The sequence below is a fragment of the Dermochelys coriacea genome, chromosome 9 (genome assembly GCF_009764565.3).
Source record: "Dermochelys coriacea isolate rDerCor1 chromosome 9, rDerCor1.pri.v4, whole genome shotgun sequence".
Taxonomy (NCBI): Eukaryota; Metazoa; Chordata; order Testudines; family Dermochelyidae; genus Dermochelys; species Dermochelys coriacea.
In genome coordinates, this window is record NC_050076.1 from 58,271,122 (window position 1) to 58,298,859 (window position 27,738).

The window sequence follows — 27,738 nt, forward strand, 5'->3', positions numbered from 1 at the left end:
TTTCAGCTTGTTTGCTGTGCTGATGTTACTATTCGGGTTGACAGCAGTTTGTCCTGCAATGTCACCTGCTTTGCCTCAAAGTCACCTGAAAATGACCTCCAGACTTATCAAACGGGCCTTTCCTCTCCCACAGGAGCAAATCTCCAGGACTCCCTCCTCCAATGGGTCCTCTCCCCCCACAAGCAGCGGCTGCCCTCTCCAACCCCAGCTGCCCCTTTTTCTGGCCCATTAGAAATTCTAGGTTGCTCCATATACCAAAGTTTAGGGAAACTTAGCCTATTGACTCACTTGATAACCCACTGGGGTGGAGAGATCAATTTAATCAGTCAGCTATCTCTGGTTTTAAGATCCACTCAGTCTCTCTGCCACTAAGTGCTCTGATTCCAGAGTGTGGGGACGGTGACCCTGTTTGGGGTTAATGCAGGGTGGTATGGGGGTGAGGATGTCAGATCACACCCTGAACAGGACACAGAGACTGGGATTTATATATAGTATATACACACACATTCACTCAGGTCACCTGTAAGCATAGGAAATACCAGAACCCTGACATAAATCACAATGATTTAAAAATACTTGCTGTTGAGAACATGCCCTCCAGCCCAGAGCATTTCAGCCACCAATGAAACTGCAGCCACCTCTGTGGTGGCGAGGAGAGAACAGAGTAGTCGCAGCACTGTGTAACTCTTAGGAGGCAAAGACAAGAACAGCCAATCAAGTATCATGGGCATTTAGCTGGGCTCTAATTACTAGAGTGGCTCAATTTTCAAACAATTTTTTCTCATTGCGAATTGGGCTTTTTTCAAAATGGAAATGTTTGCAAAGCATGTCAGTGTATGTGTCTGTGTGCATAAAGCAAAATACCAAAAGTGAAACAAAACTAGGATTTTTATTTTCATTTTCATTTTTCCCTACTTTCCCCACCCCTTTTTTTTTCATGGCAGAATGGAAAAGAAGGCAAAAGAGCAAAAAAAGAAAAGGAAAGAAAGGAGGAGAAAACCTGAACTCCTCCCCCATGAAAATTCCCCATAAAATTTTTCACAACATCATTGGAATAAATGCCAGATTGTTCCTTTGTGGAAGCTCTGGTGTGAAAGCCAGGCTGAACTGGTCAACTACGTCAATGAAGGCTCTTCACCATATTCTGAGCAGCTCTCATAAACACTATGCTGGAATCTGGCCCCAATGCGTGAGGGCTCCCAGCTCTGATGCTAGCACGGAGAGTGATGGGCCTATAGACCACCACGAGTGGGCAGAATTGTGGGTTTATGGCTAGTCTACCAAACGGCAGCACCAGCAGCACCATGCTGGAGCATTGTTTCAGTACTGCAAGAGAGGACCAGCATGTCCTAAGGAATCTCCAGCACCACTTCTTGCAGCACTGGGGTTTCCTTAGAGGTCTCTGAACTGGGTCCCTGAGTTTGATGAACCACACAAACAGACTATCAAGGGAAGTGGTGGCTGGACCATCTCTAGAAGCCTTCAGATCAAGACTGGTCTTTCTGGTTGACAGGCTTAAGCCAAGCACCAGTCAATGGGCTCAAGCCAGGAGTAACTGGATTACATTTTCTGGCCTGTGATATATACGAGATCAGACTGATGATCTAGCAGGCCTCTCTGGCCTTAGACTCTATGAATGTATGCAGTACAGTGCTCCTGTAACTAGGTATGCAGCCAACATTGCTCAGACCCAATGGTGATCAAGGGTTCCCTTTCACTTCTAGTTCATCTCGTAACTTAGGTGACATGTGCAGTGAGCTTGCTGGCATCTGTTCATAGCATAATCCCAGCAGAGCTGATCTTTCCTGTTCAGAAGAGGACCAGGACTGGAGCAACATGGGGTGCTGCAGATAGCAATTAAGGACAAGTTGGCAGAGCTGAGTGGTGGATGAAAGCCAACAGTGCCTGGTTTTGGCCCACCTTGACTCTAGTCAAGGCTGCCATTCCTGTGCTTGCCTTTACAAACCCCAATGTGACCAGACACAGCTCTCACTGTGAAGGAACTGCTGGAAAGGAGAGGGGAGAAGCTACAGCAGCCCATTTCTTTGTATGCTACAATTTCAAAAAAGGAACATTTTCTTAATACCATTTCTACTAAGAATATAATATCCCCTAAGCAGCTCTATTCTAAATACACCACTGTGTTGTTACACTATAAACATGCAGGATGAAATTCACCCCTGGGCAGAGGGCAGTGCAATTCCTAGGTACCCTCTGGGCTTAAACAGGGCTTAAATGGTGCCTCGGACTTCGGCTAGCTGGCTGTCCAGGGTGAATTTCACCCCCAGTGATGGTGTCCCAGCAGCAAAGAGGGGAAGACTATGGGCCTGTGATGCAGCTGCTTTGGTTTTGCCTTGGCTTCTTAATGTATCAGCTTGGAGGATCAGAATTTACCTCCTCCAGTGATGTCCCTTGTCAGTTTAAATGTGACATCACCCACAGCACCATCCCCTCCTCCCCACCCCCCCATCTGGTGGCCTTGCCATCTGGAAACAGATAGCACCATGGGGCACTCAGCTTCTCCAACAGGATTTAAAACCCAAAAGGTCCTTTGAGGAAAACAAAAAAGATGATTATAAAGGAACAGATGAGAAGTGAGGCCCCAGCAGTGGCAGGTTCAACGGAAGGGTGACCAGATAGCAAGTGTTAAAAATCGGGGCTGGGGTTGGGAGATAATAGTTGCCTATATAAGAAAAAGCCCCAAATATCAGGACTGTCCCTATAACATTGGGACATCTGGTCACCCTATTCAATGGTAAGAAGTTCAGCTGCTTTTTCCAATGGATCTGTGAAAGGAAAGCAAGTGACTCAGAGCTAGCCAGGAAATGACTCTGTGAGTGGGATGGATGACTCCTTTCAGCTCTTGTGGTGAGCTCTCCAATTGATTTATGGTTCTTTAGGAAGAGCTGTACTTGTTACTCAAGTGGGAGCTGCTTCGGTCCAGCACCAATTCCTGACCGTTGGCCTTCCACTTCCCAACAGACCCCTTATCATCAGTTGGTACGCTGCTCAAGGCTGGTCTCTGACACCAGCAGCACAGACAGGACTGGGAAGAGATACATAGGGAGGGGTTAGGAGCCAGGACTACAGGATAAAGCATGGAGAAATATCCCCTATTACTATTGAGATGAAGGGTGGTCTTGTGGGTAAGTGATTGGCAGGGTCTTGGCCTGGAAGAATATATACATATATTATCTGGAAATAAATTATCTGGAAACTAACTTCAATTTATCATACTTTAAATTGTTTGGTGATCCTGTGGTCTTAGGGGCCATGCCCTTAAGGGCTGAGCTTCCCAGACAGAGTCTGGTCAGGGCATTGTGATGCTCTTGTTGTTATGTACAGCCATTTGGAACAAGGCACAGCATAAAGCAGAGCTCTTGCAGGCACCATAAGCACTGAAGACCACAGCACCCTTTGTGTGAAGGGCTCTCAGCCCATGCATTGTCTGGGAGCCATTTGCTTTGACTGCTGGGCCAGGGGAAGACAAAGTTTAAACTTTACTCCAGGGGGGATTCTGCATCACTGCGCATGCACAGAATTCATGTCCAACACAGATTTCTTTGCTTCCTTGCAGAAAAATGACTTCTGATGGGGAAGCAAAGGGAAGCCCACAAGGGCGGTCATGTGTCTCTCCCCTGCAGCACAGGCAGGTTGGGCATCCAGAGCAGCTGGTAGAGATGTAAATCACCGCTGGGATGGGATGGGGTGGGGGGCTATGCAGATGTGCGTGAGAGAGACACACTCTGTCCCTCTTGCTTGCTATTGTGGCATGTTCAGTATGTGGAGGCAGGGCTTTGAGGTGTTTCCGAGGAGGTAAGCATGGGGCAGAGCAGAACATAGCAGCCTGCCTGCTTAGTGAACTGTTCCCATTGTCTTTGTGAATTCCCCCAGGAATATAAAACAGGTGTAAAAGTTTTAAGGCTCCTTTACATTGCCAGAGTGGTGTAAAGGACAGCATGGCCTTACAAATGCTTATGGTGCTTTAGTGATAAGAATTGGTCTAAATTTTTGGACTGAAAAAAATTCCTGTCAAAATGTGCTCCATTACCTGTTTGGTGTTGACCCTTTTGGAGATGGTCAATAGCCAATATAAAATTATGAGTTTGATTCCCTAGCCCTCACTTGCTCTTCAGTTGTCTATGATGTAACACTGAGCATATGGCTGCATATATTTGTTGACTAATAGCTTGAAATAAAGGGTCAAACCTTGCTACATTACTATTAGATTTCCTCTAATGCACCCCCACTCCCATTCTCTATCCATTGTATTGTAGTTTAAATAAATTACCAAAATAATTGAAACTGGCTTGATTATATTGTATTATTTTGACAAATAAAATATGCAGAATTTCGCAGAATTTTAAAATATTGTGTGGCGAATTCCCCCACAAGTAAATCTTTACTTTGTTTCCCCATGTGCCTTAGGTCACATTTCAGTGCTTCCTGCAAGTGCATGGTGTGCTGCTGCTGATGATGTTGCAGGGAGCATCAGTCCTTGCTGGCTCTCGATTGAACCCCTCTGCTCCACTTCACAGCCCTGCTGAGTGCAGCATGTGATGAGAGCGACCCCATCAGTAACCAAAATGCAGACCCTTTGAGCCATTGTAAAAATAGGTCACTGTGGAGGTGTTAGGGAGAATTCATTTGATTTTGGTCCCGCCCCAAATGGGAATTCATCCTCTAAGGATTTACTAGGAGGCATTACTAGATAGTGCACAGGAGTGGAAGTCAGGAGACCTAGGTTCTATTCCTGAATCTGCCACTTGGTGCCATTGGCCAAGTCACTTACCCGCTCTGTGCCTCAGTTTACTCTTTCTCTGTTTCATTTCTTTCAACTGTAAACTCTTCAGGGCAGGTCCTGTCTCTCACTATGTGTATGTACCATGCCCAGAAAAATGGGGTCCCAGTCTTGCCTGGGACCTCTAGGTTCTTCTGTACTACAATGATAAACATCCCCCAAAGCTCAGCCCACACCCTGCTTCATGCTCTTGCTAGCTGAGACATCTTCAGGAGCCTTCACAGCAGGCACATGGCATATGCAGCAAGTCTGAGCAAGCTGCATTTGTTTCTCACCTGAAAGCAGTTCTTGAATTTTCGGCTGACGAAGTAGAGAGCTACGGGATTGATACAGGAGTTCAGGGAGGCCATGTTGATACCAAAGTAGTCCATCACCAGGAGGAAACTGAGGGTGGAGAGGAGAGAGAATGATGGATGTACTTGGAGTGGTCCGTGTAGCCCATTGTCCTGCTTCTGTGAAGAAGCAGTGACTGGAGCTTCAAAGGAAAGCAAAATAATCCCCTAACACACCTAGCCAATTGTTCAATGCTCTGACATGAGGGAAATATTTGCTTCCTGACCCCTGCAGTGACCAGCTCATGCCTGGAAGCATAACATCTGATTACCTTGATCATCCTGCTTTCCATAAACGCAAAACATGTGTCTTGCTCTTTGATAACAGCAGCTCCCTGCCCACGTACCATAATCATAATGGGATCTCACTGGAATATCTGCCTCCCCATACCTTTCTGTGGCTATTAAAAGGATACCTCACCTTGAAATTGAGCAAATAAAAACAAACGAACGAACGAACAAACAAACCAGCGGCTGACGTTCCAGGGATAATTACGCAGTCGGCAGCCTGCATTCAGAGTCCAGTATGAGTATCGCTGCGATCACAAGACTGAAGTACAATACCGAAGTGGGGGGTCTTTTTCTGGTTGACCTTACCTCAGCAATTCACATCTGTTGGGGTCGGTCTGGTCATAGATGGTCTTCTTCAGGATCCTACTCAGATGGAGAGGCAGCCAGCAGAGAGCGAAGATCACCACCAGGCAGAACACTGTCTTGGCAACTTCCCGGCGCTAAGACTCACAAGTGAAGAAGTGTGGGTGAGTGTACACTCAGCATGAGCCTGACTGAGGATGGGAGCAGAGCACCACTAGCACAACCCTTGTAGGGGTCCTTTAAATCCCTAGGCACATCCAGAAGCATTTAGTGCTCACTCAGAATGATCATTGCAGAGCACTGGTAAGGGCTGGAGACCCCCTTAAATCCTTACATACCTCCAGCAGCACAGAAATGTTCCTGATTGCATGATCAGAGGGGTTAGGTGGTACAGTACAAGCAGTACAATACTAGTGGGGACTAGGAACTCTATGGTCAGCCAGAGTCAGCAATGTTTGCATTAGTGAACACTCAAAGGACCTGACCCAAGCATGTGAATTCAGTGGAAAGACTCCCATTGACTTCAGTGGGCTTTGCATCAGGCCTACAGTGAGCTTGAGCCAGCAGGGGAGGTGAGGCCCACAAGAGCCTCCACTGATGAGGCTTGAGGTCTCCCTTACTCACCTATGCACAGCCAAAGACAGAGGAGTTTACACCATCAGAAGTAAGCCAGGAAGCTGAGCACCAGCCTCTCCTAGTGCAGTGAGTCTGCTATGCTGCCTCAAGGGGCAGCTGTTAGGAGATGTGAACATACAATGAGGCTACCAGAGCCTGCACTTCTGCCCACTAACATAGTGATATCTCCACTGACAATGTGCGGCTGCTGCAGTAATTCAGACAGTCCTCAACTTTACAACGTTCGACTTACGATGAACAGCACTTACAATCTTTCTGAATTGGCCCCCTGATTTGACTTATGTCAATTGGTTTAGATTTTACAATGATCGGTCCTGCAATGGAGTGTATTGTGGTTCCAAGTTATAACATTTTGACTTATGACACAATTTTCAGGAACCAATTGTGTCATAAGTCCGAGGACTGCCTGTACAGCATTTCTTTAAATAACAGACAAACAGGACAATTTATAGCCCAGGTAGAATAAATACACAGGGGGGCCTTGGCTTCCCCAGGACAGTCAGATTGTACCAGACTGGGCTGGAGACCTAACCTAACACCGCATGATTGCTCTTGTACTGGTATTTGTAGCTATTGGCTGGGTGGCCCTGGAATGTAACAGGGAACGGGGGAGCCACTGTGGCATGGGGAGGTGGAGATCAAGACATCTTAGACAAAGGACCTAAGGCCCAGCTCGTCAATGGGCGTTAGGTGCATTAAACCCCTGTGAAGCTCTGGGCCTCCCTGCCCCTTCTGTCCAATAGAGATAATAATCTGCCCTTTCTGCCCCCCTTGCCTGGCTTGTTTATTTAGACTGTAAACTCTTCGGGGCAGGGACTGGCACTTGTGGTATGAGCCACGTCTAGCACAAAGGGACCCTGGTTGCCACTGGCCTTTACGCACTACTGGAATACAACTAAGCATAATGCATTAAAAGTCAAACTGGTTTGCAGCCTTAATGCTAGTGCTTGGAGTTGTATCAGACAAACTCTGGCAACGCTCACCACTGGGCAGAAGAGGGGTGTTTCCTACAGCTCAGACTGGCAGGGACCCCGGCAGGAGGGGTTCATCTTCCTCTGCAACATGGGGCATGGTTTGCCCGCTGGGATCATCTGGGCATGTCTCACCTAGTCAATGCCCTGACATCACAGGGAGTCTTGGGCACTGGTGCCACCTTGGTCCCTCCTGTTCCCTGCCTGTGGCACACAACAGTTTAGTCACCTGAGGAAATTCTTTAGTCTAACTAAAGTCTATGGGCTTAGCGGAGGGATAGCTAGGTGCAATGTGGTGATCTGTCATAAACAGGAGGCCAGACTAGATGAGCTGATGATACTTTCTGGCCTTAAACTCTATGAAACTGAGAGACGAGCTGTACAGAGCTAGTGGCCCCAGGCCTCCACTAGTGTCAATTTCCATAACTCCACTGACTTGTCCTTCTCCATGGACTTCACACCCACTGTGGACTAGGGCCAGTACATGGTCTATAGTGCTGTAGCTCTATCGTCTCTCTGTGGGTAGCCTGGCAGAAGGCAGGATCCCCTCACCCGCTTCATGTGATCATTGAAGGCAATTCTCATGCCGTTCCTCTTGCTCAGCATCTCGCAGGACATGAGGGTATAGAAGACACCGGTGCATGCTAGAGGCAGGCAGAAATAGAAGCCAAAAAGCCACCAGTCCTTCACATCCCTGTAGAACTACACACAAAACAGAAAGGACATGAATAGGAAACAGGAATAACCAGCCCAGGGCAGAACCAGGCTCCATCTAATCCAGTGTCCTGGCTTTTACAAGGCCCCCTGGCAGATGCTTCAGGGGAAGGTGCAAGAATCCTTGCATTAGGCAGATGTCAGATTATGTTTACATTAAGTCTCCTAATCCAAAATAGTTAGAGGATGGCTTATTCCTGTTTAATATGCCTTCCAAAAGCAGCCCTTTCTTATTCTGGCAGATCATATACAGCACCCAGAGGCAGGAAGCAATCACAAATCAAAATACCATGCAGAGCTCTATCCTGTCCTGGAAGGGGATACATTTTGATGCTTCATTAGGGATTTTTTCCATCCCCAGATACTATGATCTCAGCTCTGTAAAGCCGTAGTAAAAAGTAAATGGAGGGTCAGTTCAGTTCTACACTTCTTGTCTCTGCAGGTAAACATCCATCATGTTAGTCATGGTAAAGCTGTGCAAATAACAGGGTCTTTGGTGCACTGGCCATTCTGAAATGGCAAAAACAATGCATTTTGGGAGAGAACAAAATGTTTCTTTTTGATTATGAGGTTTTCTTAACATTTAATTTTTTTAAAATAAAATTGAAGGACATTTTGAAATGAAGTAATTATGAAGAGAAAATCAAAACATTTTGAAAATAAAACAAAATGTTTTGATTAGGGTTTTGTTTGAGGGTTTGTCTGTGGGTTTTTTGACAGAAACAATTTGGTGAACTCTGCAAAAATTTGCAAAATGTTTCAGTGTCACTGAATTTTGCCCAGCTCTGAATCCTGGTGAGTGTCACAGGCCCTGTACTGAATGCATGATAGTCCAGTCCAGTTACCTTCACTTTTAGTTTGCTTTAAGTATTTGTCTGTACTCCCCACTCGTCTGGTTTCATCCAGAAGCAAAAGGATCCCCAAATCATTAGGGATGTTGCTCTTATAGTATTTCAAACCCAGGAGAAATCACTAAGTACAAAGAACCTCAAAAGACAGCCTGGTTCCTACACAGGCTTCCAGACTGAGAGGCTGGGCTTAGAGAAGAGTCCAAATCCAAACCCTTGATCTGAGCACCATCAGACTTCAGAAAAATGTGGTTCTAGATCGAGATCCCACCTGGCTTCTGGCTCCACAATGGGCTGAACCAAAGCTCTATATCCAACCTCCACCTTGCGATTTGCAGCTCGGATACACATATGAGCCCTCTCCCTTCTGAGCTTTTCCCAGTACTGTTATTGCCTTGCTGACACTGAGGGGCTGTGCACCATCCATTCCCATCTGCATGCAGGGAGTGAGCACCAGAAGGGGAGTGCCTTCCTCATCACTAGAACAGGGGTGGAGTACGCACCAGGGTGAATCTGGAGCTCTGTTTGGAGGACAGCATGCAGACCCAGAGCATCTCCTCGCGATAATTCAGCTCCACCATGTCGAAGGCAATGGCTTCAGGGACGGCCAGGACGATAGCCACAGCCCAGATCAGCATCACCTCGACTGCCTTCCACATGGGGATCCCTATGCCCTGGATCCGGCTCCAGGAGGCCACCGCCCTGTACCTGCCAGACACAACAGCCTTCATTTCACATACTGCAACTCACTGTGACAGGGTGAGAGCCCCGTCCCCTGCTGGAAAGGGCTAAGGCAAGCCTTGAGCTCAGGAAACCACCCCTTCTGGACTGGTGCTGGTTTTGGTCTGAAAGAGGGGGAAATCCAGCTGGGCCCTGGGAAAAGTGCAGACAGGCAGCTCCTACCGGACACTCAGCTGGGGCCTGGCTGGTGAGAATGGGTTGCTGGCAGGAAGGACTGAGCCAAGAAGACAGTGGCTGAATCTGAACTATGTGTCTGAGAGGTGCAGAGCCATGGCTGGTCATTACTTACAGGAGCAGGGCCTGGAGGTGCAGCCTGACTGGTGAAAGAGTTTGTTGTCTTGTACCTTTTGAGCTTTGTTTTGCAGGACTCCTTTCCCCAATGCATCAGGTGCTTTGGGCTCAGTTGACTGGAGGGCAAGGCTGCTATTTCAGCTGGGTAGGTCACAAGGCACTGGGGGAGGCTTAGGCAGAACACACAGGACCATGCTGTGCTGTAAGGTGGCAAGTGTGGGCCGTGTGCTGTCACGCTCACACACAGAAGGGTCCAGGGAGCAGAGGGTCGCAAGAAAAGCAACTGGCTGGAGGGCTGAGATGGTACAAATTAAAGTAGTCCCAACCCTGCCTTAGACTTAGAGCATCTTCCATCTCCCCTGCATGTCAGTTATCCCACTGTCTTGGGCGAGAGTGGGCATCAGAGGGTCTGAGTGAGTCTCACAGCATGTTAAACATCTTATCTGAATTTGGCTCAAGGGGAAGCAGGGACCAAGTGGGACCAGTGGGCTGCACTGTGGCTATGTGAGGGGTGTATGCCCTCCCACAGTCATGAGTTAACTGGAGACCGAGAACAAATAGCACCGGGCAGGTGGAAGGTGAAGCCCAGCTGGGGGCGGAGCTGGGTGGTGAGCATCCAGGGGGAAGCCCAGGCTGTAGGGAGAGAGGTGAACAGCTCTGCAGTCCGTCTCTGCATGCTGGAGAGTAGAGGAGGGGCCTGGAGAGAGGCAGGTGCATAGGCAGCCCAGGGAGAGGCTATGGGAAGGGCCAAGGTAGGAAGAAGTCCAGGGAGGCATCATGGAGTCTGAGAGAGCAGAGCTCAGCTGCTCACCACAGGATGCCTGGCCTGGAACCCAGAGCAGAGGGCAGGCCTGAGTTCTCCTGCTCTCCAGGACCAGTGGGGTGGGAACCCCATGCCACAAAGGGGAGAAGGACAATTGAGTTTGGAGGCAGGGAGCAGGGCCGGCTCTAGGTTTTTTGCCGCCCCAAGGAAAAAAATTTGCCGCCCCAAGCTCCAAGAGCACAACTGCCCAAGCAAAAAAAAAAAAGGGGGGGTGGCCAGAATACTGCCCCTGGAATTCTGCTGCCCCAAGCATGTGCTTCCTTTGTGGGTGCCTAGAGCCAGTCCTGCGAGGGAGAAAGCACTAGGAGGTGTCGCTCTGCCGGAGAGCCCGAGGACAGTTCTGCAGAGCCCAGATCAGGGCGAAGTGTTTGTTGATTTGAGTTTAGTTTATTGGACTCTTTGTTTACCCCCCCAAGGCGGGAGGGGGGAAGAGATTAAACGTGACCTGGCTGGCCAATTATGGCAGAGCTGGAGTAGTTGTCTACAGGAGGAGCTAGAGGAGAGCCAGCCATGCCATCCCCAGCCACGAGGGGGCAAATCAGCAGTGAGTCCACTCTTCAACTGGCTGCCTCAAGGACAGCAAAGGGGGATATGCCATGATTAAATTGATCTGGGTGCAGAACGTGGCGGTGATAGCAGGTTCATTACCTGTCTATGCTAAGCGCACAGAGGCTGAGGACAGTGATGCCCACAGATGCCTTCTGAATGAACGGAACCAGCTTGCATACCTGGACGCCGAATGGCCAGTCTTCTGCCAACAGCTGAGAAAGAGGACAAAGAAGCACATGATTAACAGGCCTTGTCAGATTTTTTGGATCAGGTTGTTCCCTTCATGGAAAGGAGAGGTTGCTATGAAACACATGGATGTTACCTGTGCTGGGATTCGGGGTGACCTCTCTTGGGCTGTGTAAGCATGGGGTTGTAAAATGGCTTGTCACATTGGGACTGAGACCTCTCCCACAAGCACACTTTTAGGAGGAGGGTTTATTGTGTTGAGGGGTGGTTCAGAAGCCAGTGTTTGAACCTAAACACTGGCATTTTTTGAGAGGTACAGAATTCAACTTTGACTCCTTTGGGCCTGAAGCCCCCTTGGCATTTGGGTTCTGGGCTGGGTTCACATTTGCAAGGGGCTCATCTTTAGCTGCTGCTGACATCTCACAAGAACAGCTTTTGAATTTCAGTGCAATCAGGTTCCAGCCCAGCCCAGATTCCACCTTGCATCCAAACTTGAACTTACTGCTCATCTAAATGTAGATCTCAACACCAACTCCTCCTTGCAGCACTAGCTGCAATGGCCAGTAGTTTATTGCATGACACTGAGGCCTAGATCCTCACAGGCTTTTAGGTCCATGACTCCCACTGGAATCAAGGGGAGTCTAGGTGTCTAAATACTTTTGAGGATCTAGGCCTAAAAGCATAAAAATGGCCAACTTGCTGAGGGCTCTAATTGATAGAGCACCTGTCGACATTTCAGAAGTCACCAAACAGACTCAGACAAGTCAAACAGCAAGGAAACGTTTAGGATCAGATCCTAATTAAACTTGATTGAGATCACGATTTGTCATTAGAGAATAAACTAACTAGTGTATAATCTTGTATTTGCTAGGGGTCAAATTCTGTTCTACCTTACCCACTTGACTTCAGTGGAAACCCTTACTTGCTTAAGGCAACCCGGGTTAGTCCTAGGTAGCCACCTAGGCTAAGGTTTAAAGGTTTAAAAATAATAAGTTCTACAATTAGAGAGGACTCATTTTACTCTAACATACTGGCTCAAATTCATCCCATTGAACCCAGGGCTTAATTTGCCCCATTGAGTTTACTAAGGACACAGTCTCTAATTGGGCAGGATAGCGTACTCATGCTAAGTTGTTAAGTTAATTTATTATTGAACATCACCATCTGAAATCCAGTTATTGGGCTTGTTAACTCAGGATTATACTGGAACAACTGTATTGCTGTACATTAGAATAATTGAATTATACACACATGCAAAAAAGGAATAATGCAACATTACATTAAGACCGTGGCTTGGTCTACATTACAGAGTTAGGTTGACGTAAGGCAGCTTATGTTGACATAACTATGTCAGTGTCCACACTACAGCCTTGCTCCCGCCGATGTAAGTGCTGAAGGGTTGAGGTAGACTTGAAAGCCTGAGCTCCAGCTGAGCCGAAACATCTCTACAGTTGTTTTTGATGTGCCAGCCCAATCCCCACAAGCAAACGTCTATGGCGTCAGGCTAGGAGGCTTGTTCAGAGGGCTTGTAACACTAGCACTTATGTCAATATAACTGATGTTTCTCAGGGATGTGACAAAGCACTCCCCGAGCGATGTAAGTTATTCTGACCTAAGCACTGGTGTGGACAGTGCTATGTCGGCGGGAGAAAGCTTCTCCCATTGTCATAGCTATTGCCTTGTGCACAGGTGGATTTATTTTGCCAATGGGAGAGCTCTTTCCCATCGGCATAGAGTGTCTGCACTAGCAGCATGACAGCTGTGCCGCTGTAGCAATTCTAGTGTAGACTAGCCCTCAAATGCAGCATAGACATACCCTTAGGGTCTGATCCATTGTCTTCAATAGGTTTGGAGCAGCCACTTAATCTATCAGTTCCCCACCTATAAAAGAGGTATTGTGAAGGTTGACATGCATTATGATAATGTGATGTTTGGATACTATGGAGATGAGGGTGAGATGAGATGTCAGTGGAGTTAATATCTGGTAGGAGGGCCTGTATTATAAACTGACACCTCTGCTCCTCAGGCATAATGGAACATAAAGCTCATCTGTGCAAGAGTCAGAGTTTTCCTAGAGGCCAGTCCAAGCCTATGCAATGAGCTCCTCCAGGAACTAAGAGCCATCTCCAACCCCCACACCCCACCCCTTCTGCTGCAAGTGCCAGGTGCACCTGACCTGCTGTCTAATATGAATGCAGAGCAGCATGGACGTTTTAAAATGCAAAACCAAAACCATAACACAAACCACTTCATGGCACACACAATGACAGCAGGAGATAAAGGAATTTGTTAGGCTCCTTAATGGGCTCCTGGAAGTGCTGAGCTATTGCAGTGTTGAGGGTGGCATAAGAATCTGAATAGAACAGAATGGAAGGCATGGTGCTCAGCAAACAGGAATAACTTTATCAAGTATTGTAACACTTGTGATTTCCCTTTGTTTCCAATTGGGGTCTCGTGTGCTGCTCCTTTTCCCCTACCCCTCTGGCTGTCCCTTTTCTGGAAGCCTTGCTACCTACCACCCACCTCATCTCATTACCATCTAGCAGCACCAGGCTCAAGTCTTTCCTCATATCATTCTTCCCTCTGCCACTAGGGACCTCTGCCTCCTGGTCAGTACAGACTTGTTCTCCAGTCTGGTGCTGAGTAATTTTTATCACTTCCCTGGAGAGATTGTTCATAGTCCAATCAACCTCCCAGCTGATATGTGGCCTAACTGTTTCTTCAAATAATTTCATTTTCCTAAATGTGTCCCCCTTCACCATCCTAGAATCCATCTCTGCACCAGGTGGCACTCATTACTATAATAGCACCTCCAGGCCTTGGCCATGACTGTATTGTACTAAGCCCTGTCTGTAGGGAGAGACAGTCCCTGCCAAAGAATTTACTCCCAAAATAGATAAGGACAATGGAGGCTCAGAGACTGTAGTGAGTTGCCCATAGTAGGTCAGTGGCAGATCTCAGAAAGGAACCCAAGTTTCTTGGATCCCCACCCAATGCCTTCTCCACTGGCACAGTGGTTCTCTGACAGTTGCTTCAGATATTTGTTTATAGTTATCATACTTGGTGTGCATTAGCCACCCAAACCCGTGTTATCTGTCCAGGTATTTATCATGGAAGGATCTGAGCATCGTAATGTGGGAGAGTTGATTTGATTTGAGTTGCCACCTTCCCAAACGGCAAGATTATTAGTGCCCCATGGTGCCTACCTTGTACACATTGATGGGAAGAGCTATGAGGATGTAGAGAAGGTCCCCAAGAGCCAAGCTAGCAATGAGGACATTGGGCCCATTCCTCATGCATTTGTTCTTGTAAATGATCCTCAGCAGGGTGGAGTTGCCGATGATGCCCACCATGAAAATGGTGCAGGACACGATGGTATTGATGTACTTGAAGATGTGTCTGATTTCAGCAGGCTTTATGCACATAGTGGGCAGGGGTAACTGTGACTGGGCGTTCCCACGGGCGTCATTCGACTGGTTGGAGGAGGCTTTGACATCCTGGAACAAACTCGATTGGACAAGACTGTAAATCTGCTCCTGGTGTAGAACCTTAAATGGAATCGTGCTCTCCTTGACGTTCCTTGGGGTCTGACTGCAGACGCTTGAGAAGAGGCAAGTCAGGGAAATGGCTAGTGCTACAGAAGTTGGGCTTCTAGCCATCGAGGACGGAACACCAAACCACAGCCAGATTCCTATGTGCATTTGCTTACAGCAGTATGGATGTCTGTTTGAGTCTTGGCTTCTCCTGTAGAGAAGGAATGGGGGGAAACCAGTTATATGGGAAGGGGAAGCATAATGAAACTGAGGAATTGAATGATGAATCAGAAAAGAAACCCCACTGTCATTATTTTCATAAAGCCTGACCAAAAGTCCAGTGTAGTCAGTGAAAGTCTTTCAAACATTGGTTTTATTTCAAGTGGTGGCCCAGTAGAAGCTCAGTCAGGTTCAGCCACTGATTGGCTGTCTGACCTCAGTCAAGTCACTTCACCCATCAGTGACTCAGTTTCCCTGTCTGTAAAATGTAGCTAATGCCCTCACTTATAAGGTATTCTGAGATCTGTGGTTGAAATGTGCTAGCTAAGAGCTATCATTGTTACAAGAACCAATGCACAAAAGGCCAGTCTCCTGTTGAGAATTCTATGTCCTATTGCTCCAAGAACAAAACCAGATTGAATGCTGTGAGTCTGAGGTTTGCCAACAAGCACTGATCTCAGGCGTGCCTTTTATATCTTGCTGGCTATCATCCCATGCCCTCACACTCCTTCCATCTATAATTTGGTCTCAGATAATTACATCTGAGTTTATCTTTAAACAATCTTCTCCCATTCCAAAACCCAGAAGAAATGCTAGTCGGTAAGAGTGCAGCAGTAATATCCATCTAGCTTAGGCATCACCATAGTATCTGAATGCCTCACAATGTTTAATAAGTACTTATCCTCACAACTCCTCTGTGTAACAGGGCAGTGTTTCATAGATTCATAGATACTAAGGTCAGAAGGGACCATTATGATCATCCTGTCTGACCTCCTGCATAACGCAGGCCATAGAATCTCACCCACCCACTTCTGCAAAAAACCTCTCACCTATGTCTGAAGTATTGAAGTCCTCAAATCGTGCTTTAAAGACTTCAAGGAGCAGAGAATCCTTCAGCAAGTGACCCGTGCCCCATGCTACAGAGGAAGGCAAAAAACCTCCAGGGCCTCTTCCAATTTGCCCTGGAGGAAAATTCCTTCCCGACCCCAAATATGGCGATCAGCTAAACCCTGAGCATATGGGCAAGATTCACCAGCCAGATACTACAGAAAATTCTTTCCTGGGTAACTCAGATCCCAGCCCATCTAAGATCCCATCACAGGCTATTAGGCCTATTTACCATGAATATTTAAAGATTTTATTCACATGGTACAGGATAGTGAGATGAGATGACTTGCCCCAAGTAACACAAGCAGTGCTTGGGAGAGCAGGGAGTTGAACCTGAGTTTTCCACATCCCAGGCTAACACCCTAATCAATGAATCCTCCTTTCTCTTTGATATCCTTGGTAACACTCGATATAAACCCCTTCTCCACACCTCACACAACAGCACTACATTATGACATTTTCTCAAGTGCCCACTGTCCCATTGGAACCGGACCCAAGGCTAATGTAGATCTTCCCATTGTCTTCAGTAGGCATTGGAGCCAGCCCTTGTCAAGGTCCCAGGTGCATGGGGAAACAGTAGAGATTTGTCCAACATCCCAGCTGTGTGAGGCAGTCGTGAAGCAGCTAAAGATCCATTTTCAGCATGCTCCTTGCACATTTTAATCACTCCCTGGCTCCCTGTAGTACTAAAAAACCATGTGGCTGAATCCACCTCTGAATAGACCACATTTGCTGGGAATAGACCACAATATTTTCTCCCACTACAATGTGTTTAAACCAGACATCTAATACCAATTAATATGGGGCGGAAATATTTTTCCCCTTCATTGGTATTCTTCTTTAACTGCAATGCTTAATTTCAGAATCTCCCACAATATTCATGTTCAGGGCTTGCTTTACCATGAAGTGAACTGAGGCAGCCGTCTCAGGTGCCAGACTGGGGGATGGAGGGAGGGGCGCCACTAGGACACAGAGTATAGAAAATTGTGTCTGCTGCTGGTGCATATGTATTCTCTCTGCTCTAGATGCACAGAGATGGTGGAGTGCTGTCTTGGAGGAAGGAGGGCACAAGAGACATAACAGGCAGGCAGGAGAAAAGGTGAGAGGGAATAACAGAAAGCAGCAGGAGCTGCAGGGAGAGAGAGGAGGAGGAGCCTCTTATGAACCTCTCTAGCACCCCTAGGAGCCTGGACTGATTAACACCTGCTTCTCATGGAGCTTCCTGTTCCCTGCTGCTTCCCTGAACCCATTTGAGGAGAACAGGCAGTCAACTGAAATAGTAGGAGCCAGGTAGGCCCTTAAGACACTGATATCTTCCCTCAATCAGGCTCTGCTACCAACCTGCTTATTTGTCCCCTTCAATTGAGCATTGGGAGCCACTATAGCTGGCACAGAACAGCAGTCATGAGTGAAAGAAGAAAACGCCGCTCTGGGACAGCATTCAGAAAAAGCAAGCAAGCAAAGGAAGCTTTTCTATCTAAGCAGGAAGGAGCTCCCTGAGATACATAGACACAAATGTTCATGGTGAGCCTTCTGGCCCCAGTGAGGATGTGAGTGGTGAGGAGATGCCTGATGTTCCAGTTAATCAGAGAGCAGGTGACCTGGCAGCTATTGCAGCACCCATATCCCATCTCAAATGGATGGAACCATGCACATTCCTGAAGAAAAGTGTAGATCAGAGAAGAGTGTGGTGGAGGCGCAAGAAACAGCTGCTGCTGAGTTTAATTCCTTAAGTCTAGATGATCCTGGACTGTGAAACAACTTGAGCAGTAGCCTGAGGGACTTCCTTGTACTGCACGGGCCACAGCAAGTGAAAAACTTCATGTTCCCCAAAGACAATGAAAATAGAAGTTTCCATCCAACACATTACTGGAGTGAAATCCCCAATAGTGACAAAGTGGTGAGGCCATGGCTTATGTACTCAAAAACCTAGAATGCTGCATGCTGTTTTTGTTGCAAACTCCTCCAGTCTAATGTTCCAGCCACATTGGGTTCTACAGGAAGAAAGGACTGGAAAAATCTGGCTAGAAATCTGGCATGCCATGAGAAGGCAGCAAATCACCAGAGAGCATTCCATAGGTGAAAAGAGCTTGAGATGAGACTAAAGTTAAAGGCCACCATAGATGATCAGCATCAAAAGAAGATTGTATCAGAGTCTCTTTACTGGCAAAATGTTCTGAAAAGGCTCATTGCCATTGTGTGAATGCTTGCTACCCAAAATCTAGCATTGCGTGGCACTTCAGATCAGCTGTATGTGCCAAATAATGGAAACTTCTTTAACATTGTGGAGCTGATGGCTGAGTTTGATGCTGTACTCCAGGAGCATCAAAGAAGAGTCACCACCCAAGAAATGGAAAAAACAATTCAAAATGAGGTCATATAGTTACTGGCAACAAAAGTCAAACAGAAGATTGTGGCAGATCTGAAGTCAGCAAGATATTACTCTGTTATTCTGGACTGCACACCTAACATCAGCCATATGGAACAAACGACTTTAATGGTGTGTTTTGTAACAACAACAGAACCTAGTGAAAATGTCCCTGCAATGGTGACAATCAGAGAGCATTTTCTAGAATTTATTGACTCTGATAATACTACAGGACCCGGTATGACAAATGTGCTTCTTAAAAAGCTGGAAGATACGGGAATTGTGATAGCTGACATGAGAGGTCAAGGCTACGATAATGGTGCCAACATGAGAGGAAAGAACAGAGGATTGCAGACACGGATCCGAGAGTTAAACCTCTAACTTGAGCTTTTTTTGTCCCATACAGTTTTCATTCATTGAACTTGGTGGTCAGTGATACAGCACTAGCTTCTAGTAAGGCTGCTGAATTTTTTAATATAATTCAAAGCATCTATGTATTTTTCTCTGCATCAACTCATCAATGGCAAATTTTGAAGCAATATCTGGGAACATCCTCTCTGACACTGAAACCATTGAGCGTCACACAATGGGAAAGTCGAGTGGAGGCGATAAAGCCTATCAAACACCAAATTGGGAAGATAGATGATGCCATAGTTGCCATTGTGGAGGATAATGCTATGACAGGAACTGTTCATGGGAGAACAGTGGCAGAGGGAAATGGAATCACCAGAAACATACATCACTTCAAATTTCTGTGTGGCTTAGTTTTGTGACATGACATACGTTTGAAATAAATGTTGTAAGCAAAAGACTCTAAGGTGTTGACCTTGATATATCTGGAGCAATGGAACAACTGGACAAAACAAAGTCATTCCTACAGTCTTACCGGTCAGATGAGGGATTTCAAAACTTTCTGAAGAGTGCACAGAAGTTTGCAGAGGAACTTCATACTGAAGCTATTTTCCCACCCATTCAAGAATACAAGAATCACCTAAGAAGAAGATATTTTGATTACAAGGCACAGGAAAATCCCATCAGAGACCCCAAACAAGAATTCAAAGTTGAATTCTTTAACCAGGTGCTATACAGTCACTTGAAGAACTTTTCATGCAGCTCAAGGGAACACAGCAGTATATTTGGGATGTTGTATGATATTCCAAAACTCCTCACTATACCTGAAGAAGACCTACACCAGCAGTGCAGGGCACTAGAGACAGTGTTGACATATGATGACATGGGGGGAAGGGATAGCTGAGTGGTTTGATCATTGGCCTGCTAAACCCAGGATTGTGAGTTTAATCTTTGAAGGGGCCATTTAGGAATCTTGGGCAAAAATTGGGGATTTGTCCTACTTTGAGCAGGGGGTTGGACTAGATGACCTCCTGAGGTCCCTTCCAACCCTGGTATTCTATGACATGTGCAATATTGATGTGAGTGATGTAGGTGATGAACTGAAAGCCCTTTCAAGATACATTTTAGCAGGATCAACTCCAAAGGCTGTTCTGGAATATATGTGCACAAATAAGATGACCACCCTCTTTCCAAATGCTTTTGTTGCTCTGCACATACTTCTAACACTTCCTTTAACAGTTGCCAGTGGAGAACGTAACTTCTCCAAGCTGAAGTTAATAAAAACATATCTACACTCCACAATGACACAGGAGAGGCTGGTCAGTCTTGCAACCATCTCAATAGAGCATGTGCTGGCCCAGACTGTGGACCTTCAGGAAGCAGTTCACATCTTTGCAACCAAGAAGGCACGGAAAACACCAATTTGGTTATTCAAACAGATAAAAATGCCAGTGTTTACTATGCAGACAAGAAAAGTTACATTTGCTGTTCAGGTGTTTGAAAGTTAAGCATTACTTAATTTTTGAATAAGGCATAACTTATGTTATTAGTTCTCCTTTATTGGGGTAGGTAGCAGAGCAGTACCACGAGAGGAGTAGGACAGGAAGAAGGCAGAATTGAGACCTTTCAAAGTTTTGGCCCAAGTGAGGGGGGATGGGGGCGTCATTTGAGCTCCCCGCCTCAGGTGCCAAAATATTGTGGGCCGGCCCTGTTCATGTTAAATATTAGCGGATGCATGTAACTATCCCAAAGCAATATGCTGCTTTGATGAATGATAGCAATATGGTGCTCACCTCCCCAGTTGAGACCTCTAGGTGCTCCCATAATGCAAATAATACACGTTAGTGCTTATTCGACTTCCCAGCTCATGGCCACTGTTTTAAAATAGCAATGTGAAAATCTCAGGATTTCAAAACACTAAGCCATTTAACCTCACAATGTCCCAGGCAATAGGTTAATATTACAAAGGCAAAAAATGGCACAGATAGCACGTGACTTCTCCAAAATCACACAACAAAACCACGGTGGAGCCAGGAATACAGTCCAGGTCTTCAGACTCCTACACAATTGCCTTAATTACATGACCATCCTTCTTCCTGCTTTAGCTAGTTGCAATTATAAAATAAGTTTTAGATAACTACAGTCCACCATACAACAGACTCAGACAAATATAACAGAATTAACACCTGAGATGTACCAGGGCAATACCTTGCTGATCAGATAAATAGATATAAATTTGGCCTTCTGTATTTAACATTGTACAAAGTGGCATAGGGCTTGATCCCTCCTCCAGTAAAGTCAAGGGGAACTTTGACTTAGTAGGAGCCACAGTAAGACCATAACCTCCAGCAAGTTGCTTGTTTAACCATGGGGACCATTTGTGACAGGGATATTCAGAGTACCAGTAAGGGATGGGGTGTGTGAAGCAAGGAGATTCTTTTCCCCAAGAATTGGGCAGGCACAGACAATACTGAAGGGGTTTATTTCACGGTGCTGGGAAGATTGATAAATAGCTTCAAAAGTGTGGGGTTACAGTGACCAATTATATACCTTTCTCTTATCAGTTAATTTGCATTTATCTTGTTCTTACAGAGACAAACATCGTTACAGAGACAGAGAGTGCACTTAACATGGCAGTGACAGGAACAGAATACACTCATTAAAATTATTTTGATTACATCGATTATCTATAACTGCCCTTTAGTTGAAAGGGTGGGTGGGGGTGAGTACTTACAAATATCTGGAGGGCTGTGAAGGGAGGGTTTGTTCTGTTCTAAGAGCCGAGTTACTGGTGGACATTTGACCATACAAGTTTATCAAGTGTTTACAGCTACCAGTGTCTTTGGGCCTCTGGTGTTTCTGTTTCTAACTCATCAGCTAACTAAATTTTTAACTCTTGCCTAACAGGTGGAAGGAGAAATGTGGCAGGCCAAGATTCCAGGAAAGGGGTATGGAGTAGGGGCATGGAGATGAGGCCAGGGACTGGGAGGGATGTGAAGGGTAGTGACAAGGTGTGCTGCTTGGTCTCAGGATAGGGAAGGCCCAGGATAGGTAGAAGGAGGGAGTGGTTTTCCCCTTTCTATCTTGAATTGGGACAAAAAAGCTAAAACTAGAGCATCTTTATAGAACTGAAATCCCACAAAATCTTGTGTTTCTCAAATGAAATATGCTCTTGGATTCCCAGCTGCCCACCTGCAGTCACTGCTGACTGAAATGGATTGATTCTTGTTGGTTTCACAGCTGCCCACAACTAGCTGCAGTGAAACTAATCAGACTCTTGTTGGGAGGCAGGGAGCCTAGGTAGCCAGCTGACCTAGAGCTGCAGGCCCTAGAAGCCCTGAACTCACTAGTTCTGAGGCAGTCTGCATGGTGGGGCTGCCTCAGAGTCCAGCCAACAATCTGGCAGAAAACCAGGCAGTTTCTGTCTCTGCTTATGTTCTGCTGGAAGTTCACTGAAACCGAACCATTCCAAAAGTGTTTCTCCTTCCTTTTAACACCCTAATCCTAAAGGCAATTGAGTCCTTGGTGGTTTAAATCATAAACAAACAACTTTGGGAGGGAGATTATAGCATTGTTTCTGATTATATGCCAAATATGGATAATAAAAAATTAATCAAATCTTTTAATCACAGAATGGAGCTTCTAAGTGATGCTGGAGAATTCAAATTGCTGTAGAGGTTATTAAAGGGATTAGTAATAAAAGCTACTTTTTAAAGTCAATTTCTTTGTATTATAACTGCTTATAATAGAGGAGAGGAAGTCAAAATGCCCCATCAATTTTTTCACCAGCTGATAACTGGGATGCTTCTGTGTGCTAATGATCACACATGTGCATAGCGACTTTCATCCAGAAGGGGTCCAAACAGCTTTACAAATATAATGGTGGATAAACTATATGCCCACATTACTCCATTCACTATTGTGGTAAAGAGCAGCAACTGCAAAACTGCACAACAGTTTAGGACAGGAAGTGAAGAAGATCATATTCAGTTGCAAGGGCAAGGGAGTTTGGATTTTAGGCAGAATATAATATATCCCAGTTGGGAATTCAGTCAGGACATCAATCTATTGATCATCATAGTATATAACGTCCTATGGCTAATACCCCATCTCATGCAAAAAGTGACATAAGATCTTTAATGACCTCAAGTGGTCATGACTTTGGTTTTATGTCACATCCAGAAAATGGCAGCTTATAGCCAAACAAAATGATATATTTGAAAATTCTATCTGCCAATATTATTTAATTGTTTGCAGCTCTTTGTGCCAGGCTAATGTAAGATACTGACTAGATGCTCTGTGGCCCTCTCTAGGGGCTAGTCCATTTATAGGCTAATTGATGCTGCCAGCCAACAGAGTTGCTTGTTAAGCTGGAGCAGTAGAGGTCTGTGCTTTGACACTAAGTATCCAGAATTCCAACATGGCTGATAGTGGGGGATCCTTACATATGCAACTCAGTGGCTGGCATTTATCAGCTGTTAACCAGACAGACACCCACCAAACACAGCTACACTCATGCCTTAATTATGTTAGCACTAGAGCTGAGTGAAATCTTGTTTGGAAAACAATGCCAATTCGGTGTTACTGAAACACTTTTCAAATTTGTGTCACTTTTGCCAAACTGCTTCATTAGAAAAAAAATTCCAAAAAAAGATCCAGATGTTTCATTTTGACATTTTTTAAACAAAATGTTTCATTTTTACAATTCAAAAGTACTATCCTTTAGTTTTATTGTTTAAATTAAAATCAAAATGAAATGTTTTATTCAACCTGAAACTTTTTTTTTAATGTTTTTTCAGAATTGCCAACAAACTAAAAAATCAGTTATCATATAGCTGTAATTAGCACAAGAGCTGCCTGCTACCGAATGCTGCCCCCTTTTGCTTTGCCAGCCTTTGGTCCTACAATTCTTATGCAAGTGTGACGCCCCATATACTTCAATGGGACAGCTCATGTGAGTAAGGGGAGACTGATCAGGCAGTTCCAATCCCTACATATTCTTTTCCACATGGTGCTTGTAAAGCAATTAACTGAAAGCAGCGATTGTCTTTAAGACTGCTTGGTCTTAAAAGTCTGAAAGTCCAAAAGTTAATGAAAAAGTGTATTTGTTGATTCATATTTCCAGGCTCTTGTGAGTGTCTGAAGCGTTAGCATGCTGGTTTGCAGTAATACAATCTCTTTTAAAGGGAGGCCACCCAGATAAGTAATTATTGTAATATCTCTTTATAGGACTAATAGGTGAAGGATATGGTCCATGCTTCATCATCCTAATTTTACAGATGGGGTAATTGAGGCACAGATGGGAAGAAACTTGTCCAAGGACACCCAGCAAGTCAACTAAAAAGCCAACTAAAATCCCTGGACCATGTTATGCTCCTCATAATAAAAAAATAATCCATCCTGGTGTTTCTAACAACTCCATTAACTACCATACTGACAGAATCATTTACATTCTCTTTTTGGAAAAGTAATAGGAATTAAACTAATACAGTTCTCTAGAAATTCAATAGTGGTATACAGAAATTTCTGAAGAAAGCTAAAGAATTTAATGAAGAATGAGATTCTCTCTGTAGAATCTTTAAACCATTTTATAGATGGTAACAGAAAACTATATCCCCGCACTAGAAATCTGTAGGTTGGTTAAAAATGTTATTCAAAGGATAGCAGCATTTCCTACTAAATCCTAATAGGCTTTCTCCTAATGCTTCCTTTTTGATTTTGTGTTTTTTCCATGTAATTCTTGCATTTCACTCAGCTCCAACAATTAAAATAGACTGGTCAATTCACTTTCTGGGTCTCATGCACTAGTGCAGTGCTGCAATGTTTGCATTGTCAACACCGCAGGGAAACATTTAAATGCAAACAAAAACTATTTGGACTAAAACAATTGATGAAAACACTTCTATTACTATCTGGTTGTGTAACTCTCCCCCCACTACAAGTTGGGCCAGATCCTGAGCTATTGTGGAGCTTTGCCAATTTAAACTAGCTGCCAATGTAGCACCTTTGTGCCTAAACTTTAGAGTTTCCTTCTAAATAGCATGAAACATATCAGATCAGAATTATACCTGTACCAAGCTGGAATTAGACTTCTCAGAGGACAGCCCCTAACTGACCTGATATCCTTGAATGTTAGAGTTTTTTGCAGTAAGACCCTCACATTAGTATATACACCATATGTGTAAAAATATCAGCATCCATCTCCAGTCAGCTCTCTGATTGAGGTGTTTGGGATGAGGCTACAGAGCATAAATGAAGCCACATAAGGTTGTGGTCTGTTTATACTCCTGAGATAGCCTCATTGAAAAAGTTTGCAGATAGGAGGCTAGCTACAAATGGAGCAAAAATCACCACAGCCCTACACCATACCGAATGCTTGCATCCCAGAGGTGGCATAAGCCTGGGAATTAATACCTTTCTTGAGGAAGGATGAACCCACTAGATCCTTAGTTAGCCATTCATTTTGATGCAGCCTCTCCCTTATCCTCCTGCTGTATGATGGCATGCTGATTTCAGGGGGACAGACGTATATACCCAGCAGCACTGCCGGTGCGTGCTCTTCCTGGACAAACTGACATATTATACAGCAGACAACAGGGTAAGAAACTTTCTGGAGATAAACATCTATTGCCATGAAAGATAACTGAAATAAAGGGCAGAGTATTAACATCACATGCCAAACTGTCTATTGGGTCCGAACACAATCAGGTTCCTACACAAATAAGGGAAAAATGCAGGGTTTGCCCTATAAACTGCTGAACGCCCTTTCTTGCTTTCCAAGAGACTTATTGCTCACACCTTCTTTCTCACACACCTCAGGAACATCTTGAGCAGTTCTCAACCTCCTTTTTAGCTTGTCACCCAGAGGAGGGATTGAGGAGAGAGAGGGAAAATGACATTCAAACACGCAAAAGTTCTTATTAGGAGGTTCAGTTGTTGGATTGGCTTGTTTGCAAAACACAGCATGGAACTACACAGCCTTCATAAGGATTAAGTTACCTTTCTTGTCCTTAGGAACTCAGAGGCTCCTTGGGTTAATTTCATTCACTCTTATGGCTTCTTCTTTCTGGATAGGCAGCTGGGATTGGTCTGGAGGCCCCAAGGATGTTAGATCCCAGAATTTTCTTTAATGTGCATGAGCTGGGCGAGGATGCTTTCGCAGAGACTGACTGTTTGTTACCTGCTGAAGTGGCTTTGAATGGGGTGGTTAGTTATATAGCAGTCCCTCAGTGCCTCCCGAACACCAGCACTACAGCCAATGGTTGAAGGCCAGGGTGAGGTTGGAGGAGGAGGGGGAAGTGGGAGAAATAAAGGATGGCTCTCATAAGGGAGATGAAAATAATAAACAAATAGTGTGCTGCAGGCAGGAAGGAGCAGGGGGAGGGATCCAGAGGCAGGGGTGGGGGGGCAGGGGGATGGGGAGGGAAGGCTGGTTTGGACGCCTCATTATTACAAGAAGCATAGCTGGCCTAATACTGCACTGGAGCATTTTTGTAATGGGGCCTGAATTCCTGCGCTGTTTAACTGTCTTTCAGAGTGCAGGTTGCAGCCAGACCTGAGCCTGTTTGGGGAAAGGGTGCTGAAGAGATATACACCCTGCTGCCAAGGGCTGGACAAAACCATCTGCTCCCATAAGGAGCTGATAGCTTGCTCCCTCTACATCAGGAATGTGTCACCAGAATGTGCTCCAGCCCAGGTGTGACGTGTCCATTAGCTCCTGAGCCCAGCAAGGGGTGAGTAAGGCAGGATGCAGACGCTCCATCCAAGCCAGCACTCCTGATGGAGGAGGGTGACAGAGGGGCAGATGGCAACTCAGCTGATTGCCTCCCACTGGGGACAGCCTCGGCTGCCTCACTTGGGAAGAAAGTCAAGCACTCATGAGTGGAAAGAGTTGATCTGGAGGGGATGGGAGGGCTAGTGCTAATGTCCCTTGCAGCTGAGAAGAGAAAGGACTCAGCTGTAATGAATATAAAGGGGATTCTTGATTGAGACTGCTGCAGACAGACAGACCTGTGGTTTTCTCTGGATCACAGACTGACCTACCTAACATCTCCCTATGTTCTGGCCTGGAGTCAGCAGTGATGGAATGGTTCGCTGACTACACTCCAAGAGTCTGTCTAGCAATCCCAGGTATGGGGGAGTTGCACACACTGTGCTCTCCCATGTGGCTTCTGCTTTTGTTGGGTCTTGTTTTGTTACATTACCAAAATAGATTGGACTGGAAGTATATGGCTGCTTTCAGTGTATGGAAACCTCACCAATAAGTAACTCCAGCCACAGACAGCACATCTACAGCAGAAATGCCCAGCATCATCTGCCTTCTGCTTCCTACAGACCACATTTTTTGACAATAACTAGTGCCATTAAAGTATCTTATGCCTTGGAGGACGGTGAAGAGAGGGTTACTCATAATGGAGCCAATCATTGGTCTGTCTAGTACAGCACCTTGGCAAATCAAATAACTATGAACTGCCACTTCTTCAAGGTTACAACATCCAAAAATATAAGAAAGAAAAAAAGTCCCCAAAGTCCCACTAAAATCCTCTTTGCCAATAATGCATCAGAGAGCCTGTTCCTGGGATTGGGCCTGCTTCCATCAGCCTTCCCTATGGAGGCTAACACTTGTGTGCTTCTGGTGAAGACTGAAAGGTCGTTTCATGAAATTTGTTCCCCTCCTGCCCAGAGGTAAGGGTGATTTCAAACTAAATGTTTCCATTGATGGAAAGCAGCTTGACCAAACCTGTTTCCGGACTGCAGGATTTCAATATTCCCCCTTTAGATCAACAATCTCCTTGGCTCACCCTCTTCTAAGGGGAAATTTCCTTCCTAACCCAGACAGCCCAGAACTTATGTCCAGAAGTATGAGATTTGACTGAGATATGAAACTTGTACT

The 27,738-nt window shown here is 45.5% G+C and overlaps 1 protein-coding gene across 1 annotated transcript; it reads right to left on the reverse strand.

The window, feature by feature from the left end:
• Positions 1 to 25,983, reverse strand: LOC119861407 (endothelin receptor type B-like). The gene is made up of 8 exons (XM_038416516.2): positions 25,845 to 25,983; positions 14,693 to 15,230; positions 11,400 to 11,512; positions 9,400 to 9,604; positions 7,887 to 8,036; positions 5,731 to 5,864; positions 5,077 to 5,185; positions 1 to 3,046 (listed from the first exon to the last, which is right to left on the reverse strand). The coding sequence occupies exons 2-8, from the start codon at positions 15,185 to 15,187 to the stop codon at positions 2,897 to 2,899; spliced, it is 1,356 nt and encodes a 451-aa protein (XP_038272444.1). The 5' UTR covers positions 15,188 to 15,230; positions 25,845 to 25,983; the 3' UTR covers positions 1 to 2,896.
• Between the last annotated feature and the right edge of the window lie 1,755 nt (positions 25,984 to 27,738).

Bases quoted from the DNA above. Each gene is read 5' to 3' on its own strand.
- LOC119861407 (XM_038416516.2), bottom strand. From the start codon at position 15,187: ATGCACATAGGAATCTGGCTGTGGTTTGGTGTTCCGTCCTCGATGGCT. The intron at 8,037-9,399 runs GTGCGTACTCCA...TTTTGTGTGTAG, and splicing joins AGAGCTCCAGATTCACCCTG to TTCTACAGGGATGTGAAGGA. The intron at 5,186-5,730 runs GTAAGGTCAACC...CTCCACCCTCAG, and splicing joins AACAGATGTGAATTGCTGAG to TTTCCTCCTGGTGATGGACT.